Source organism: Equus przewalskii, chromosome 14 (assembly GCF_037783145.1).
Source record: "Equus przewalskii isolate Varuska chromosome 14, EquPr2, whole genome shotgun sequence".
Lineage (NCBI taxonomy): Eukaryota > Metazoa > Chordata > Mammalia > Perissodactyla > Equidae > Equus > Equus przewalskii.
Window position 1 is genome coordinate 74,710,705 of NC_091844.1, and position 20,943 is coordinate 74,731,647.

The 20,943-nt window shown below is 38.7% G+C and overlaps 1 protein-coding gene across 8 annotated transcripts in view; it reads left to right on the forward strand.

Annotated features, from left to right (window-relative positions):
• Nucleotides 1-1,760: 1,760 nt before the first annotated feature.
• WDR35 (WD repeat domain 35) overlaps nt 1,761-20,943 on the forward strand; it is a 54,769-nt gene continuing 35,586 nt past the window's right edge. For 2 of the 8 annotated variants that reach the window (XM_008528550.2, XM_008528551.2), the window contains exons 1-10: nt 1,761-2,138; nt 2,845-2,962; nt 6,500-6,571; nt 7,426-7,518; nt 9,383-9,511; nt 10,682-10,815; nt 11,692-11,857; nt 11,979-12,124; nt 15,331-15,456; nt 17,962-18,147. In XM_008528550.2, coding sequence (XP_008526772.1) covers nt 2,115-2,138; nt 2,845-2,962; nt 6,500-6,571; nt 7,426-7,518; nt 9,383-9,511; nt 10,682-10,815; nt 11,692-11,857; nt 11,979-12,124; nt 15,331-15,456; nt 17,962-18,147 — 1,194 coding nt within the window. In that variant the 5' untranslated portion in view covers nt 1,761-2,114. Of the gene's footprint in view, nt 2,139-2,844; nt 2,963-6,499; nt 6,572-7,425; nt 7,519-9,382; nt 10,200-10,681; nt 10,816-11,691; nt 11,858-11,978; nt 12,125-15,330; nt 15,457-17,961; nt 18,148-20,943 lie in introns of all 8 variants that reach the window. The other 6 variants (XM_070574348.1, XM_070574351.1, XM_070574350.1 and 3 more) reach the window with 3 other exon arrangements.

The window sequence follows — 20,943 nt, forward strand, 5'->3', positions numbered from 1 at the left end:
TATTATTGTCATGCCTTTTTTTGGTGACATATCAATTTTGTCTATTAACATATTTCCTTAAACTGAATTAACAATTATTCTGAATATATAACAGCTTCTTGTCAAAGGACAAAATGTTGTGACTCTTCCTATAATTTAACCTCATGCTGTTAAGGTTAAAAATGTAAGTTTAGGTTAAATAGAAAGGCTTTAATCAAGAATGTTGTTGGAGAGGGAATAAAACAAAATTATCTAAATTTAGATGAAATAATGATGAGGGTACATTAATATATGCACCTGAGAAGCAAATATAACCTACAGAAGTAAACCCAGAAAACGGTAAAAAGTCTAAAATATAAACTTTAAAAGGAAGAAATGAAAAATACATCAAGGCAGTATATATTATATGAAACATATATTGTTATTTCTTAACATTTTTGAAAAGACATGACATAGAGTAGTATTATTTTCCAAACTTAATTCGAGCACAGAATCAGTCATACACATTAATATATCACAGAGAAATGGTGCTACAGAAGGAATACATGAGAGCTCACGGGCAAGAACTAGGGAGAGGTATTTAAAGAGATGACTTTTTAACAGTGTGACCATCAGTAACTAGCTTCAGCTAATCAGGTCTTAAACCTGACCAGTTGATTGCAATCCCCTGGCTTAGATAATACTGATTTGTTTTATGAATCCAGTATAGGGAGCCCATGAGCAGGTGCCAACATATTTTAGGAATTTACAGTTTGGTGCTGAAAAAACAGATACACATACATTTGAAAAGAAATAAATATATTATCTGAACGGGACGGGGGTTAAGTTTGGAAAGAATTTCTCAAGGAGACCTGATTTGTGTGTTTGGCTAGGCACATTGGCCAAGAGGATATGTAATCATAGGATATGTAGAATAGTCTTGGAATGGTAGGATGCAGAAAGCATATTGTTTTGCCTAGAGTAGGGACACCATAGTAAAGACATTTTAGGGTCGAAGGAACATCTGCTTTTAGCTGGGGTTTAGGTTTCAGAGGAAAGGCACTAGGATCATTTCAATTCTTGAGTGTGTTGGGTGAGGCACATAGACTCAGGTCAAAAGATCTGAACATCTGCCCGGGTTGGAGAAAGAAGCTACCACTGCATAAAGTCTATGCCAGATTATACAAATCAACAGTGGTAGCCACAGAATATGGTAAAAGGAAAAACCAGAGAGAAATAAAAAATCGGTGAGACTAAACAATTTCATGGGAGTTCCTGCCCTGTGCCTAAAATTGTGGTGATTTGTAACTCTCCAAGCTTTCAAAAAGAACAAAGGAAAAATGAAGAAAGAAATATGGTAGTAAAAGAAGAGAATATTCAACAGGCGAGAAAATAACCAACACCCTCAATTAGTATTTAAAAATGGAAGGCTATGCCCCAATGGCAGTTACATGCTGTAATAGCCCAAAGCTCATACATGTTCTTTTTATAAGGACCCTTAGGCTGCAGTAACAGCTTAAACTGTTAAAAAGTTATGAAACAAACATCATAAACACAATCTCCTGTCCCCAAACTGCTCTGAGGGTTCTCCAACTCCCAAAGGCGCATGGGAAGGTTTGTAAGCACTGAAAACGCACGTTTGCTCTTTCATTAGGCCGACGGCGCCAGCTTACCAAATACAGTAAATGACTTTTCCCTTTCAACAATGTTGGGACTTCGGGGCTTCCAAAATACCCAGTATTTGTGACCTCATTTGAATGGGCGCCTGTCCTGAGTTCATACTGACACCGCAGGCAAGTTCCATCTGCATCATTCCAGGTGTGGCGTGTACGCCGAGCCCGCTAGCACTGAGGCGACCCGGCCCCAGGCGAAGGGCAAAAGAGCCCAGAAGCGAAGAGACCACCTCCAGCCACACTTTCGGCCCTGCAACCACCGCTCCTTTAACGTCCCCGACGTCCGCGCAGGCGCACGAAACCCGGAGCCCGTGCGAGGGCGACACCGGAAGTGCCCACGGCGCCCCGGATGCGACCGCGCGGCGGCGGTTGCCTGGGCGACGGGAGCATCTAAGAGCCGCTGATACTCACGGTTGCTGACTGAAAAGAAGTTTCCTGTTGCGGGGCCTTGACGGCTGGGGTCGTCCTCTCGGGGTTCCCAGGATGTTCTTTTACCTGAGCAAGAAAGTGAGTTTCTCTGGGGTCGCCCCCGCTTCTCCTCCGTTCTCGCGTCCTGCGGGCGATGCCCGCATCCTGCCGGGGAAGCCCGGCGCCTGATCGCGGCTTTGCCATCCTGCCTCCAACCAGCCTCGGACCTCTTCCAGCCGATCTCCCAGTCTCACATAGTTCTTGGCGAGAGTGGGGTACCCCTCTCGCACGACTGTCTCCCATTCCTGCCCCAGGCTACGTCGCTTTGGGGGGGCCACCAGGACAGATCACTGCGTCCTTCCGTCTCTTTCCTCCTCCACCTGTTGCTGATCCAAGTGACTTAAATTTTTTGGATCATCACGGGCCGCTGGGCAAGAGAAAAGTAATAACGAAAGGGTAGCCGAAATGTTGTGTGTGGAAAGGCGTGTGGACTGATGGTATGCATTTATTCCTCCCTCCCTCCTTCTCCCCTTGAGAAATTCATCAGGTGACTCCCGCGTTGGGTTCCTCTGCAGTCACTGCCCGTCTCTCCTGTCCGCTTCTTTCTCTCTCCTGTCCGCTTTCTTCCTCCCCAAATGGTAGGGCCCGGCACTTCAGGAAACTGTTGCCATATCATAACAGCTCACACTTCGGTAAGGGTGACCGTTTTTCTTCTTGGGGGATTTTCTTCAGCCTTCATCTCCTGTAGACTCACTTCTGAACTCCTTCGTGAAAAGTTGTGAGAGTGGCTGTGGTTGCTTTTCAGATTGCCATTCCCAATAACGTGAAGCTGAAATGCATATCTTGGAACAAGGACCAAGGATTCATAGCGTGTGGTGGTGAAGATGGATTGCTGAAAGTTTTGAAATTAGAGACACAGACAGGTAAATGAGTGCAAGCCCAGATGTTTGAACTTGATGGGAAATTGGCTTGTGTCATTTGTTCAAAGGTGTTTGCTTATGGTATTTGTCATTATGCAATTCTAATTCTTTTAAAAGGAAAAAAGCAAAATCGCCAACATCTTGTGATATTTTTCTAGATTATTTTTGCAATAAAGTTCAAAGAGTATTGAATGTAAACATCAGATGGCTTTTGCTGAAGTTATGGAAAGGGAAAAAGAATGAAGAATGAAAATTAAGTCACTGTGTTGTGCTCTGTCTCTTTGTTGTGCTGTATTGTTAGGAGTCTAATCCTAAACCTGCCAATCAGTGTGTTAGTAAGGTCACAAAATCTCATATTTTGGCTGATTATTTACAGGCCTAACTCATCCTTTCCACTTAATAGATGTTTTAATGATTATACACCTGATGCCCAGGAACAGAAAACCGGATTAAAAAAAAAATTTTTTTATGAATAAGTCTCCTGTCTTTATAGTTTAATTTCTATTCTTCTAGTTCTCTGGAATCGTAGCAAATAGTTTCACATTTCTTTAGCATCCCTGGTGTTGCTCTGGATTGGAGATCTACATAATCCTCCATCTAAACTGTAGATCTAGATAAGGAGATGGGGGTTGGAATCTCAGCTCTGCCCTAAGACTGCTGAATGGCTTTCAGCAAGTTGCTGAATATCTTTGGGCTTTGGTTCACTCTTGTTAGGTGAGAGGTTCAGCTAAATTACAGTTTGAATTCCTTACAGTATTGCTTCTCAAACTTTATCAGGCATGAAATCATCTGAAGAGATTGTTAAAGTGGACTTCGGGGCTCCAGCCCCAGCGTAGATCTGGGACGGGGTCTGAGAGGTTGCATTTCTAGTGATGCTAGTGTTGCTTGGTTCTCGGGTTCGTAGCACTACTTTACAGTTTTGAATGCGGTACGGATCATAAATATTTACTGAGCATTTTTTTGTAGGGGGTGTTTAACCTTCACTGTCTCATTTGACTTTACAGTAATCTTGAGTGGTCAGTACTCCAGATGAGAAAGCTGAGGCTCTGCTCAGTTAACTTGCCCAAGGTCACACAGCCAGTAAGTGGCAGAGCTGGCGTTTGAAACTAAGTCTGTCTCATTTTTAAGTCTTCGCTTGTAACCATTACACAGAGGGCTCGGTGGACAGCCTAAGCAAAGAGAAAATAATTGTTTTCATGTGCTAGATTAATTATATGAATAAAAGGCAGGTTTGGAAGGTAGATACTTATGTGCCAATTAGAGTTTGGCTTCTGATGTTTATAATTTAATCTTTCAATGCTTTAATTTTCTTAACTGTGTTAAAAGAAAATAATTTTCCTCTCCATTATGTTTCTCAAATATATGTGTATATATTCATGTTTTTTATTTTGCTTAAAATATGTAGCAAGTTTTAGTTACATTAAGAAATGCATTCATTATGTAAAACATTGAAGGTTTTTCCAAAAAAATTTGGTTTTTTTCCTGCTTTACGCTTTTGATGAAGTGTAGGGTATTCTTTGAAATTAACGAGCAAGATGGAAAATAAATTCTTGAGAGGTTTGGAAAATGGAGTAAATGATTTGTTTGAACTTATTGAATGTAAGTCATTTGAAAGAGATAAATACGAGAAATATGGCTGGAAGATTCTACAAAAGTGAGTGTATTGTATCTAATAATAATAATGATGTGGCAGATCCCTCCAGTGGCACATTTTTACTATTAAAACAACCATATCTTGTATCTAAATCTTTGCATGAACCTTTAACTACATTCTAGGATAAATTTCTAGAAATGGGATTCCCTGGCTCAGAGGGAATGTACATTTATAAAGGTTCTTAACATCTCTAGCCAAAGTCCTCCTCTGGAAGTTTGCACTAATTTGCATTCCCAGGGGCAGCATTCCCAGTTTTCACTCCCTTGCCTTAGAAGGAACGGAACTAGAGCCAGCCTTTGCCCCCATCTTTTTACATCCAGTTAAATGGGGAGGTGGGTAACTCTTCTTATCCACAGGCCAACTGCCACGTGTTTTGCTGGAGCCCCCTGCTCTCACCTTCTCAGGGACCTGGCTACTAACTTATCCTCTCTCTCTTCTTTCAGCATCTGTCTTCTTCCTCCCTCGTCTCTCTCCCTCACCAGTGACTTTTGTGTTCCACATCTAATGGAAAGCCTCTTTTGGTTCTTATCAGCTTTTGACCTTTGCTTCTGTCTTGAAACATTATTTTTCAAGACAAAAGGAGAATTCTGATGCTTTAAATTCTTGCTGTAAAGCATATTACTCCCGCGCCCCCTTCCTCTCTAGTAAATTCTCAGTCTCTTGACAAGGCTCTCTTTCTCTTCTTTGGAATTTCTAGGAACTTGGTTCTGGGCTCCCTCTCCATTTTACATGCTCTCTAGACATATTCTTTCATTACCATGGCTTTAAATGCCATCTGTGGGGTGATGACTCCTAAACTTATATCTCCAGGCCAGTCCTGATTTTTCAGACTTGGATGTCTCCGCTGGAGTCTTTCACAGGCGTCTCCTACTTGCTGTGTCTAAAGCTAACTCTTAATCTTCTCCCAACTATCTTCTTTCAGTTATCTCCATTTCAGTAAATACCTTAATTTCACCCATTTGCTCAAGCTAGATAACCCCTCTTTCCCTCCCTTAATATCACTGTCATCAATGACCCCATTCCTGTGCCTATCACTCCTGCCTCATCATATGCCATTCTCCCCTAGTTCAACCACATAGGCCTTTTGGTTTGTGAAAGACTTTAAACTTCTACCCCAGGGCTTTTGCACTTGCTGTTTCCTAGCTTGCAATTCTTCCCCCCCTTTCCCTACTTCACTTGGCTATCTCCAGTTTATCCCTCAGTCAGCTTGAATATTATTTCTTCAGAAAGCCTTCCCTGGTTCTCCTTTCTTCCAATTTAAATTAATCCTCCTCTGTTATTATCTCTCATAATGCCTTTACTTCCCCAGTTTATAATTATATATATAAGCATAATATATATTTTTGTGTGTATATATTTAATATATGTCCCTTTCTTAGACTATAAGCTCTCTGAGGGGAGAGGCCTTAACTATTTTGTTCATCATTTTATATCCAGAACCTTCCACAGCGCATAGCACAATGTAGGCATTCAATAAATATTTATTGAATGAATGAATATAAGATTTTGCAAAATCTAGTAAAAACTAGTTTCCAGAGTTTTTGCTTTTTGATCCCTCTTATGCTTCCGAGTTTTTAATCTATGTATCATAAATATTTTTGTGATCTTTTGGGAAGGAATAAGTAGCAGTAATAATTACTAACATATTTAATGTAATGAATGGTGTTCTTTTATACATTTTACTTTATTTTACCAGCATAATATCTTTGCAAGGAGGTATGTATTAATGTCCATGTTTCCATTGTGAGAAAAATGGATGAGATTAAGGCATCCTTGAAAGAAATTGTCTTCCAAGAATAGGAACTTTTTTCAAAAAAGTTCGAAATGTCAAAATCTTATAATCTGTCAGTTTTATATATTTGCCATAGTATTTTTTGTTTTTCTAGATGATGCAAAATTGAGAGGTCTTGCAGCCCCTAGTAACCTTTCTATGAATCAGACTCTTGAAGGTCATAGTGGTGAGTCATGTAATTTTTAAAATCATATTTGAATAGTATTATCTTTAAGTATTTAGAAACCATCTACTTAATGCAGAAATGCCAACATTTTAAATAATGGTAATATTTCAAATAATCATTTCTATTGAACCATAATTAATACAGTCTAGAGTCATTCAACAACTTTTACATGATTTAGCAACATTTTCAATATAAAGGACATTTTTTTGACAATTGATGAATATGGACTGTGAGTTAGATGATAACATTGTGTCAGTGTTAAATTTCCTAATTTGTAATATGGTTATCAAAGACAATGCCTTATTCTCAGGAGATAGATACTGAAGTATTTAGGGATTAAAAAAACAAAAAATAAATCAGTTCATATAACCCAGAGGTTTAAGAGAGGCTCAAGAGTGTGTTACTAACAGAATGAAGATCAAGGGGGTGGGGAAGAGAGATTAGGGGACATATCAACCCAAATCAAACAACTCCCCTCTGCCCCCCAAAAATCCTAAGTACTTAGTATGTTGCAGTCCTTTGGGCATTATAATCCTTGGGAGTCAGGCCTGTTGGGTAAATCCTACTTACATTTGTTTCTGTCATCAGCTACATGGCACCTCTTGCAGCTGACCAATAGGTGCCTTTGCTGGCATGAAATGGGAGCAAACTGAAAGATAGTATTATGCATTGTTGTAGAAAACGAATGATAATAGTAACTGGATCCTATGAGTATTTTTGAGTAAGTTAAAGACTGGTTAGTTGCACAGGAACTGTACTGATTTTAACATGCTCTTGGTATTTATTGTAAAAATCTAAATTTGAAGTTAATTGTACCCTTTTTTTAGTTTCTAAATTGTTTTTTTATTTTTTAGGTTCTGTTCAAGTGGTAACATGGAATGAACAATATCAGAAGTTGACTACCAGTGATCAAAATGGGCTTATCATTGTGTGGATGTTATATAAAGGTGCGTTAGGAGAGCTTATTTACTCTTTCACAGATTAGGGTCTGGATTACAGTGTTTGAATAGGGAAATAACATCTTCAAAATAGACCTCTTTTAACCAGCAACAGGAGTTCATCCTAACTGCACAGGGATGATATTTCTGGATTTCTTGCTGCCTCCTTTTCACTTTAACTTCATTTCCTTTGAACTGTGAGCCGTGTTGAGAAAGTGAATTAGGCGACTGCTGCTTATTTCCAAAGGGAACTTAGACTCTTACTAGAGCAGTTTCTGCTTGAGATAGCTCTTTTTATCCGGGTTTCCAAAAAGAAGTGGTTTCCATGTTGTCAGTGGCTGGAGTTAGCTCAGTAGATAACAACATTTATTAAGAAGTCAAGGCCATGGTTAATTTCCTTTATTGAGTCAGTTCACTTCCTTTTCTTTCATGGATGCAGATTTATCTCAGCTGTGACTCCTGGCTCACAGTTATGCCTTTTGCTCACAAGAGAGAGAAAGTGAGAGAAGCATTAATTTAGATGCATCACTATTACCAGAAAAATAACTCATAGTACATGTTCCCCTGAGGCCTATAGCCATTATCTTCAAATGAAAGGGTACCTTAGTTCATGTGTGTTGTTTTGAAAATATTCAGGGTATACCATTTACAATTCTTCTTCTTTTTCTTTCTTTTTTTTTTTTTTTGTGATGAAGATTGGCCCTGAGCTAACATCTGTTGCCAATCTTCCTCTTTTTGCTTGAGGAAGATTGTCATTGAGCTAACATCTGTGCCAATCTTCCTCTATTTTTTTATGTGGGATGCTGCCACAGCATGGCCCAATGAGTGATGTGTAGGTCTGCGCCCAGGATCTGAACCTGTGGACCCTGGGCTGCCAAAGTGGAGTGCATGAACACAAGTACTACACCACTGGGCCAGCCCCCATTTACAAATTCTTAATTACAAAATATACTGAGCACATGAATTAATTTTTTTAATGTTGATGCGTGTGTGTGTGTGTGTGTGTGTGTGTGTGTGTGTGTGTGTAGGGAGCAGAATGTGAAGTACAGGAGATGACAGTAAACTTTGTCTTCTTTTTATTTCTTTTTTTAAGGTAGATCTTCTCTGGGCCTCAGTCCTGACTCTGATGATACCCTGCTCTGACTAGTTATTCCAGATATGGTTATTGGTTTAGCTGCAGGCCAGAGATCCCTATATCAGAACGGAGTAAAGCTTTTAAAAACAACCACAAAACAAAATAGCCTTGTGATTTGCTTCACGTCTGTTACACAGTGAGACAGGCCACATCTCACTCCAGCCCTGTGCACAGCAAGAATGGTTTTGTCACTCAGCACTAATGATATGCTGTCATTAATCTGTTATGAAAAGTTTTAAATTTTTTTCAAGTTTTTACTGAATGTGCTTTTATTTAATATGCTTATAATTAATCATTAGTTTATGCATAAATATAAAGTTATTGTGGTGGTTCTGAATTTTCCTTGGTTATTGTCTGAAGTGTGTTCAAGTGGGAAAAGTTAAGCTTTAAGAAAAGTTCATTTTAGCCCTCTAAAAGCAAATGAAGTTTTATTTTTTAATTGACAGAAAGAAAGGAAGAAACAGAGAGAGGAGGAGAAAGAGAGAAAAAGAGAGAGAAAAAAAGATGGGCATTTATTGTGTTTTCTGTGATAATCTTTGAAGCAATCATTAGTCGGCCTAAGTTAATTTTTCATTTTGTTTAAGTTGGATTTGAAAGTTATAGAGCTTAATGTCTCAGGTTGTAGAAAACAGCAATTTTTCTCCCACAGTGGAGTTTATGGAATATTTTCAGCTCTTACGTACCATTTAACAGATGTGAAAGTTTTGACTTGTACTTTTTTTTTATTTGTGAAAATAGGCTCTTGGTACGAAGAGATGATCAACAATAGAAATAAATCAGTGGTTCGAAGTATGAGCTGGAATGCCGACGGGCAGAAGATCTGCATTGTGTATGAAGACGGGGCTGTGATAGTCGGTTCGGTGGACGGTAATGCGCTGACTGCACCGCGCTGAGTGCGCAGAACGAAGATCGAGACAGCTGACGTTTTTATCATTAGGAATTTAAATTAATTATATGTTGGCATCCTGACAGAAAAATAAACATAAAAAAAGAAAACTTCTGATATACAATTGGATGACATTCCAGAGCCATTTAAGTCTATTCAAGGAGAAATAACTATTTTTTAAAAATTTCCTACATTGGCACTGAAAAAAAGTGAATTAACTTTTCGGTATTATTTTAAATATGTCCACCTAATTATATAATTTATCTTTATACTTGTTAGCCTGAATAAATATGTAGATTTTAGTTTCAAAAAGTATATAGAGTTATAACAACCTCTGGTCCTTTTTTAATAGAGTTAAGTATGTCATTGTTATTTGTGTTTTGTAGCCTTAAAACCTGTTTTTAAAATTCTAGAACATAGATAAATCTGGGTCTTCTGAGAGCCTGGACCTTTGTTTTAATGAAGACTCTGTATATAGAGAAATAATTTATTTTAAGATCCTTTTCTTTTCTGTTTTTTGATATAACTTTGTGTAATCCATGAATGTTTCTGAGAGCCACAAAGTCACAAGCTGTAGTCCTCGGCAGTGGGTACAGCAATGAAAAGTGTTCCAGACCTAAGTCAGGAGAGATGGATCAGTAACCGAGCAATTACGGTGCCTGGAGCTCAGTGCGTCAATACACGGAGATGTTTGCGAAGCTGGGAGGGGTCAGATCAGAGGGGAGGTGGAGGGCTTGGCCTTCCACGGTGTCTGCTTTTGAATTAGGGGGCAAAGCAGAAAGGAGAAGTGTGCATTCAGTTATGTTCTGCATGTTTGAAAATGGGAATGAGGGACTTCTTTTTTGAAAGCTTTTGTTTTCTTTTCAAAGTGGAAGATGAGTTCATCGGCTAATCGGCAGTGAGGTCCTGGGTCAGAATTTAGAAGAGAAGGGGGAAGGTTTGAAACAGCTGCTGTTTCAAATGTTTAGGAGGGCGTTTGGCACAGAGTAGATGCCTTGCAAATATTTATTGACTGAATGAGATGAACAAATGCCTGAATGCTGTGAAGAATGTGAGAGCTCTTTAGGGAAACAAAGACTTTTAGAGCAGTTGCTGGAGGATCATGACCTTGAACTTTTAATGGAATAATTATGTTTTATGTTTTGTTTTAGGGAATCGTATTTGGGGAAAAGACCTGAAGGGTATTCAGTTATGCCATGTAGCCTGGTCTGCGGATAGTAAAGTCTTACTCTTCGGAATGGCAAATGGAGAAATACACATTTATGATAATCAAGGAAACTTTATAGTAAGTAGTTATATATATCCATTAGTTTTATTTATATAATTTATATGATAATTTTAAATATCACTCATATCTATACACATTTATTATGATGGTTTGTGTAATCAAGAAAGTCTTCAATTTAGGTTTTTTCCCAATTATCTAAGTTTTTTTCTTAGTTAATAAAAACTTCTGGGTTGCTTCAAGGTAAATGAATGTAGCGTTTAGAGTATAGCTTTTTGTCTGATTTTCTGGAGGCTGGCCTGGACAAGAGTTCAGTGTATGGAAGCTGAGGGATGATGAGTAGGTTGAAGTGCGGTTCAGTCTTTGTGTCTTCTAATCCCAAAGCTGAAGTTTACCTGAGGTAGCAAAGATGTTTGTGTAGCAAGCGACTACAGGTTGTTTGTAAAAAGAAGGGAAGACAAACAGTGAGGGAGAAAAATCAGGTCCTGGAAAGAAGGCCGGCAGAGAAGGCTCAGGTGGCATAATCGCAAGGAAAATGCTGGCTTTGCAAGATTCCCCTATGGGAGATCTCTGATCTTCCTTAGGGGGCAGTTTTGGTTTTAGTGAGAGTTAGGACATTACACAAATCCACCCATTGGCGGAAGTGATAAAAGCCAACTTTTATCTGACATTTGCTATTTTCAAAGTACTTTCATGTATCTCTTGTTATTTGAGTCTCATAAAAACTCTGAGTGTTTCTTTTTATCCTCATTTTGCAAATGGGGAAAACGGAAACTCAGGTGAAGTGGTTTGTTCGGGGTTGGTAAACTAGTGAGTGATGGAGCTTGCGTTGGAAATGAGATTTTTAAAATTCCATTTCAGTGTTCTTTCTACAAAACTCCATTCATACTGATCTATTTATAAATATAAAATATTAACCTAACTAATTTTATTTAGATGAAAATGAAACTGAATTGTTTGGTGAACGTCACCGGAGCCATCAGTATTGCGGGAATTCATTGGTACCATGGCACCGAAGGCTACGTGGAGCCAGATTGTCCTTGCCTTGCTATTTGTTTTGACAATGGGAGATGCCAAATAATGAGACATGAGAATGACCAAAGTATGTAATTTTTCTTTAATGTGGAGAATTTTAAAAAATATTTAAAAATTGTTCTTAAGGTTAGAAAGCTCTCTAGGCTAAGTATTTCACCACAGTTACCTCCTTTTTTCTTCTTGACCAGATCCTGTTCTGATTGATACTGGCATGTATGTGGTGAGTATCCAGTGGAACCACACTGGCAGCGTGCTAGCTGTGGCAGGCTCCCAGAAGGCTGTCACTCAGGATAAAGATGTAAACACTGTGCAATTTTACACTCCATTTGGTGAGGTAAACATATTAAAGATTTTATCTTTCTTTCCATTTAAATATGCAGTGAGTAAGGTAGGGGAAAAAAGTGGAGGAAAAGGTAGAAACTTGTAACTTTTTTTTAAGGGACATTTTGAGTAAAAATGAGGCATCAGGTGCATGTCTTTGAATAACATCTTCATATTATAAGTCTTCGTAGTTGTTTTTTATCATGGAATTTATCTTATAATCTGTACTTTTAGAAAACCAGATGTTTCACATAAGAAATCGCTATGGAGTAGTATTTAGAATATTTTCTCCGTGATCTGAATGTGCATCTCTTTTCACAGCTGGCTTTTGAGTTGTTTTTAAGTGTCATTTGTTGTTTCAGATTAATTTTTATGATTTTTAATGTGATATAGTAAACACATAGATACTAAGTGTACATATCTGTCTATCCTTCCCCCAAACTTCCAATGGTTTCAGTTTGTTGTGGAGTAATCAATTATTTTAAGAAAATCTGTCTTAATAATTAATCTAGGTAATGCTACCTTAAAATATAAGCATTGTTTTCATAAATTCATGTATCTTTCTTGATAGTATTAATTTAATTTTTAAGGAATTTTTTTGAGGTGGCATTGGAAAATATCAAGTAGGAGAATTGATATATTGTGATTTCTAAAGATTTTAGAAAATGAGAACTTATTAATAACTAAGCTTAATAAATGTGTGCCTGTTTTATCTTCTTACCCTAGACTATATTCAGTCCCTTTTGGATAATACCCTGTTGGTTTTTATGAACTCACCATAGACTTCAAGAATCTATATTTTTGGCTACACAAAAGCCTTCACCAGTTATTTTAATATTAACATTTTAAATATATTTTACTAATTTCTGTAAGGATAAGAAATGGTGTCAGCTGATGCTTTTGAGTCGATCTCTCAGTTCCCCACTAGAATGTGCTGTAAGGAACAGGTGTTCTCTGTACATTGTCAGCTAACAATAGTCGGGTAGTTGTAAAAGCTAAGGAAAAGCAAAAGCAGAGTTCTAAAGGTTCCTAAATAGTTAAAAATTTGAATTGTAGTTATTTCGATGTTTATAGCCTCCTCCTTAATTCATGTTCTTCATTGGTTATTTTTGTTTGTTGCCATCGGCTTATTTATCATTATATTGTTTAATCTGTTTATTTTTGTTAGTTCAGCCTTTTCCAAGTAGAAGAACATGGATTCTAAGGCCTATTTGCGTTAGCTTGCAAAGCAATGTGTTATGTGTTAAATTGAAAACTGTAAGTAGTTTTGGTGTGGCTGTAATTTAAAGTATCGAGCTTAGTTTCTCTGAGTATATTCGTCACTTAATATTTTTTGAATGAATATCTGGGGGATTTGTTTTTGGATGTAGGTTATTGTTAAGATAGGGGCGATAACTTGGAAGGAAGTTATCTGAAGATTTAAACCTAGGGATTTGCTTTTGCTCCTGAGGGCTGACATCTTCTGCTTTTACACCGTGCTCTTCGCCGTGGCAGGGGGTTGTGGTCAGGTTGAGCTGTCTTTGGCTTTGAATTCCGTTTCCATAGTGTAGTTGGACTTAGAGAAGCTATTTAATTTCTGAGACTCAGTTACTTATTTTCTGAAATAAAGGTAATACCTCACAGTGCTGTTGTAAAAATTAAAGAAGATAACAATGAGAAAATGCCCGCCACAGTGCTCAGTGCGTGCTTCCTACAAGGCGGTTTTCTCTCCTCGTTGCTGCCACCACCTGGCTGGTTTGCGGCGTTGGGAGGTGGCCTTGTTCTCCCCATAGTGTGGGTTGTCAGTACCAGGAGCGCTGTTGTGAGCTCCAGCTTGTTCCCGCTGGTTTCATACAGGCAGCAAGACAGATAGAACGACCCTCCCAGGTTTGTTTTTTCCCTGTTGATTTCCTTGGAACAATGGAGTTTAATACATTAAATTTGATTTTAGAGCATAGCTGCTTAAGAACAAGGGATACCAGTACAACTTATTAAAATTCTTGGAATTATAGTGTTGTGTCAAATAAGTACAGATTAAAAATGCTTTCCTTTTATGGCCACGTTAAAAAAGTCTTTGCGTTCATTTATTCACTCATGAATTTAGCCATAAAATGTACTATGTTTGTATATAAAGATATTAATTTGAATGCATGATACGTTTATTTAGTTAATACCTGTTTACCAAGCAATCTATTAAGGGATAGGGAAATAACTGTGAATATAATATACTTAGTGCTCTCAAGTAGCTCACTGTCTAAATTCTCCGGAACCATAGAGGGAGGGAAGATGGCAGGAAGTACTTTCTGAATTGTATCTTGGAGGATGAATAGAAGTACTCCAGGAGAACAAGAAACATAGGCCAGGGGAGGCCAGGGGAAGGGAAAGGAGGATTGCAGGCAGAAAGGATGTTCTGTGGGCCAAAGGTGTGGGGGCCTGGTAGTTCCCTCGTGAATGAGAACACAGTAATTATGGCTAAATAGTTGGGTATTGAGCCAAAGAGTTTAGTTTTGGGTCAGATGGGAAAAGGCATTGATTACTCTGCTAAAGAATGTATTGGTGGGGAGCTCTTGATTTTTTAAAATTATTAAACATTTTTTAAAGTAGGGTAGCATATATGATCGGATTTGTGTTCCAGAAAGCTAATCATGACAGTAGAATGGAGCTGAGTTTGCAGGGTAGAGAGTGGGAATGAGGAAAGAGATGAAGGTAAAGCTTGCAGTTAGGAGGCTATTGCCATAGTTGAGTCAGGGAAGGAGGCAGCCATCGTGGAGGATAGACAGGAGTGGAAGCAGTCGGACTCGGTGGCTGGTTGCTGTGGGGCGAGAAAGGGAGAGGCAAGGCCTGAAGATTCAGGTTACTGCTGCAGTCATTCATTTATTCCAAGAGGCACAATTTTTACAACTCTAAAATTGGGATGCATTTCCTTATCAAAGTGGTCCTGTTTTAATTAGCAATGTTTTTTTTTTCTTAGTAGTACGTAAAAATAAAGATGCATATTTACGTCTCTGACATCTTAGATTTAATGAAATTCTATACTGAATTTTTTGGCTATAGTTTGTAAATTTCTCCTATCGTGTGTATGTTTTTCATTATAAAAATTCAAGGAAAATGATTTTGAAGTGAGTAGCAACCTTTCACAAAATAATTTTCATACCACTTTTGATCTCTGTGAAGTGGTTGGTGGGAATTTGTATTTTATTTAATTGTGATACTTTAGGTTCAATATAATTGTTTTTTCAGCATCTAGGTACTTTGAAGGTTCCTGGAAAGCATATGTCTGCACTATCTTGGGAAGGAGGTGGACTGAAAATTGCACTAGCTGTTGATTCTTTCATCTATTTTGCAAATATTCGACCTGATTATAAGGTGAGTGATATGAGCAGGTGTGAAGAAGAAAAAAAAGGAAGCTATTTTTTGTGGAATAATTTTGTTATATCTCACAGTATACTATCTGTTCCTCGCATATATTCATGGCTGCTTTGTTTTAGAAACTAGCTGAAAGGAAGCTTTCTTAATGTGAAGACCTTAGGACTAGTAAACTTTTCTAGGATACTATATAAAATTAGTAAAATTACTCCAACAGTCAGGGTCTCAGGAAACAGATGGCCCACTCAAAGGAATAATTGAAGAGGATTGATGACGGGTTTATTACAGAGGTATGGGCAGGATTAAGTGGACCAGCAAGGGATGACAAAGCAAGCACCCAGGGACTAGCAGCAGTGGGCAAGGTAAGGAAATGCTGTTCCTGGACCCCACGAGAGCTGTGGCTGCGCAGGGGGGGCTACCCTGCAGCAGCGCAGCCACTGCCAGCTGGCCGGGCAGAGACAGATGGGGGAATAAATACTTCAGTCCGTCTCTCTACCTGCTGGTGCCTTCCAGTTGGCCAAACCTAACTGGAAACCAGAAGGCAAGGTAGCCCAGGTAATGGAGTTCATAGAGGTCAGCCTGCAGGGCACAGAGCAGGTTAGAGAAGGGCAGAGAATGGATCAGAAGGGGAAAATGAGAATAAGCAGCACAATAACTAATAATATTTTGTCTTAGACTTAATGTTTGATCCAAAACAAGCTCTGAAGTATGAGATTGGTAAACTACTAAGGATATTTGTTATGAAAAACTTCTATATCTAATTTGTAAAGGGCAAAGCACCTTGGAGACATGAGGGGTTCTAGGACCAGGGTGGGGAAAATACGAGATAAGCCTGGAGCATCTTACAGTGCCAGAAAGTAAGGAAGTGCTCAGAAAACAAAAGCATGGGGCCGTGTCAAAGACACAAGGGAGCCCACTTGAAAGAGCTCCCAATGGCCAAAGCTGGAACGGTTTGAGCAACAAAATAAATGATGTTACATTGGATTGTAACCCACATTATAAAATAATTGTCCATGAGTACAAACTGATAGAAATTACTTAAATAAATGAGGAGAAGAAACCAATCTTCCTTAGAGAATTAGGCTAATTTACTTAGACACCACCCTCCCCAGGAGGTGGAGTGTGGTTCCCCTGTTCCCCTAACTGGGGTGTGGGCTGCATTTAGTGACTTGTTTCTAAAGAGTAGCATATGGAATGGGGAAAAAAAGAGAAGAGCACTTCACTTCTTTGGTGGTCTTCCTAAAAACTAATAATCCCAATCTAAGCATGAGAAAAGCAGCAGATAAACCCAAATTGAGGGACAGTCTACGAAATACCTGAGCAATACTCTTCAAAACTGTCAAGGCCATCAAAAACAAGGAAAGACTGAGAAACTGTTACAGCCCGAAAGAGCATAAGGAGACATGACGACTAAATATAACGTAACCAAGTGGGATTCTGGGGTGGAAAAATGACGTTAGGGAAGAACTAATGAAATCCAAGTAAAGGATGGTGCTTAGTTTGTAGTAAGGTAGCAGTGTTGGTTCCTTAATTGTGACAAATGTATGGTGGTAACGAAAGATGTTAACAGTGGGGGAAAATGACTAAGAAGTATAGGGAACTCTGTACTCTTTACAGCTTTTATGTAAATCTAAAGTTATTTTAAAGGGAAAAGTTTATTTTAAAAGGTAATCACTGGATAGAAAGTAAACAGGTAATCACGGGATAAAAAGTAAACAAGGCTTACTTTGAATACTAAACACAGTTATAATAATATTGACACAATATTGGTTTATTCAAAATTACTTATAAATATGTTGGGAGAGGGAAAGCTGTAAGTGTTTAACTTCCTAGTCAATACGCGTGCGATATGGAGATAAATACCAAAACAGTCAAAACAGTGCAGCTAAAAGAGTTGTCAGTGGCTGCCCCAGGGAAGAAATTAGGCAGCGGGGTCTGCATTTTGTTTTTGATTTAAATAAGCCATGTAGAATTATTTGACCATAAACTATGTGGGTCTGTTACTCTGATAAAAACAAATATAAAAAATGTGGGTGGGGGAGAAAAGGCAAAGCATCTGCTTTTGAATTTTGGCTTGGGGACCCAGAACTCAACTTTGACAGGGGACACTCTTCCTGTGTCCCCCGTGCAGCTATTATTGACTATTGAAAAATCTGAAATTTTCACTGCTGAAGCTTAAATCTTACAAACTGAAATAAGGAAAGTTAAACAAACTAAACTTATTTTTGCAGTGCATTCTTTGTTTTATAACTGTCTGTATTACTCTTAGATTTTTTGTTATTTTAGTGAGAAAAGGTATTAAGCTGAGTGTTTGGTCCTTCTGTCTTCCATTTCTGAAGAATATATTTTCTCAGCACCAATAAACCACACATCTGAAATATTTCTGGAGTAAAAATATAATAATGTGAGTTTTCTTTCCCAATGTAAATGTCCCTTTTCCCTTTCCTTTTCTCTCCCTTCTTCCCTCTTTCTGTTCTCTCCCTTTCCCCCTTCCTTTCTTCCTAGTGGGGTTATTGCTCAAATACTGTAGTTTATGCTTATACCAGACCCGATCGTCCCGAGTACTGTGTTGTCTTTTGGGATACGAAAAACAATGAGAAATATGTTAAGTATGTGAAGAGTCTCATTTCTATTACTACGTGTGGAGATTTCTGCATTTTGGCTACGAAAGCCGATGAAAATCACCCTCAGGTAGGTGTTTGTTGCTATCTTGAAACTTAGATGGATTAGCTACTTGGCAGAATTGGGCTTTTGTTATTATCTTCCAAGCATCGCCCCCATACTGGCAGGTACAGCAAAGTATTGGGTCTTTTGGCCACAGCTGTCTGGGCCTCTGTTTTGGAAAACTATGCGACTCCAGTGGTTCTGTGTCCCCTGGATTTTTTCTCCCATCAGCTAATCGATTGGCAGTTCATATTGACCAGTTCCGTACTAAAGCTTTTTGTCTTCTAAATATACTTAAAATACCAGATTCCTTTTCCAAGTTAAAATTCCAAGCAAAAATGAATATCCAGATGTCTAGTATAAATGCTCAAGAAATTATGTAACAATAACCATTATAACACTGGGTAGCTTTGACATTGAGAAATATACTTTTATTTGGAGTTACATTGCTTTAAAAATCAGTCTTATAGCATAAAATAAATAATATACATAATGCCTTTTTAAAAAAAGTATGCTAATGATTTAAATATTTGCAGAAGCATATAAATTTTTCAAAAAAGGACTACCATTGTCTTTGGCTGTGTTGTAAATTATTTTATTTCATTGAGAAGTATAGAGTTTTGGTTTAAGGCGGCCATTTGAACAGCCACATTTGGCTCTGTTCTCTCCTGAAACTCCCTAAAACAACAGTAAAGGTATTTTTCAAAAAGTCATCAGCCCATAGGGACCAGAGAGGGAGAGGAAATGGCAGCATAGTTTTGAAAGTTAGAGAGGAGGTGGATTATGGTAATTACCATAGCAGACCTCAGAAAGCTGAATCCTAAGTCATCAGTGGAGAAAGCAAAGAAGCAACCAATTTATATCACAGAATCCCAAAGAGACACGAGACTTGATGGTACTTGGGAGAGAAAGAAACAAACAGGAAAGCAATTTGGAAGTACCAGAGATTATGCAGGAAGGAGAAAACATTAAAAGAAAAAAAAAAAAAAAAGTGGGGCTGGCCTGGTGGCATAGTAGTTAAGTTCACGTGCTCCACTTTGGTGGCCCGGGGTTTGCACGTTCGGAATCCGGGTGCAGACCTACAACACTGCTCATCAAGCCATGCTGTGGTGACGTCCCATGTACCAAATACAGGAAGATTGGTGCAGATGTTAGCTTAGGGCCAGTCTTCCTCACCAAAAAAAAGCATATAAAGAAGCAGGTTCCTAGATCCTCTTCCTTCTACTGAGCCTCTAGGCAACTGCCCTTCTACCACCAGGGGAGACTGGGGTTCACTCTCCAGAGAGGACAAAAAGAGTCTCTGCACTGGTGGGCACCGAGCATATGTAAGGGTAGAGGAAATCTGTGGAAAACAAGGCAGTTCAGTGAAAAGTTGACAACTCAGTGTCCCCCTGTCATCTTTCCCACTTGGTTCCCAGAACACTGGCAGCTGAGCATATAGCTCTCAGGTAGAAGACTGGAAGAGTCCTTTCTGGAGAATCTGACCAGTTCAAGAGAAGAGACCTCTAAAAGCACTCATGTTGGGAGTCCCCAAGGAAGCATCCCCCTGGCCCATTCCTGTGAAAACCAGAGTCAGCGAGGCCCACCCGCAAACACAGAGATTCCAGACAGCTTTGTAGTGGCACACTCAATACGCATGTAGACAAGGGTTTTCAGACAATTGAACAGACAGACGCCGAAAATAAACACCAGGAGAAAAGAGCTGGGAGGAAGCAGAGACTATGCAGAAGAACACTGCAGAAGAATCATCATTTCAAATGATCTTCAGAGAGTTAAGAGATATTACATCCATAAAACAAGAACAGGATACTATAGAAAAGGAAGTTTTTGGAAATTACAAATACGATACCGATAAAAGATTTGGCAGAGGGGTCAGCCCCGTGGCCTAGTGGTTAAGTTTGTGTGCTCTGCTTTGGCGGCCCAGGATTTCACCGGTTTTGGATCCTGGGCACGGACTTGGCACCTCTCGTCAGGCCACGTTGAGGTAGCGTCCCACATGCCACAACTAGCAGGACCCACAACTAAAATATACAGCTATGTACTGGGGGGATTTGGGGAGAAAAAGGAAAAATAAAATCTTAAAAGAAAAAAATTTGGCTGAAGAGTTGGAAGATAAAATGAAGGAAAACTATAAAGTGTAGTAAAAAGACAAGGAAATGGAAAATAGGAGTGAAAAGATAAGAAAATTAGAGGAGCAATCCTGGAGGTTGAGCTTTTGAATAATAGTTCTAAAAAGAATAAACAGGCAAAATGGAGGAGAGCAATTCTGAAAGAAAAAAAAATTCAAGAAAATTTCCCTTGAGTTTCTAGATTGAAAGTGACTAGCTCAGTGAATAAAAATATTTCCACATCAAGGCACATCATTGTGAAATTTCAAAACACTGGGGCTGAAAGAAGATCCTGCAAGCTTTCACAGAGGAATACATTCATAGGGTCAGGTCTGTAATGGCATTTGGCTTGTCAACAGCAGCACTTTGAAGAATTGCTTTCAGAATTTTGAAGGAAAATGATTTCCCATCTTGAATTCCATATCTTAAGCAATCTACTAATTAAACTGAAGACAGAATAAAGACATTTTTAGATGTACAAGGTCACCGAAAATTTACCTTCCAAGCTTTCTTATCTTAGAAAGTTACTTCAGGATATGGTCTACCAAAAGGAGGAAGAAACCAAGAAAGAGGAAGAAACAGGATAACCCAACAGCGGTTGTGCACATGCCTAGGGAGTTACCAGATGAGAGCAGGTCACGTGGTTCCAAAAGAAATTCAAGATGAAATTAATAGAATACTTAATATGATTAACATTTGAGGGGAAACATACATA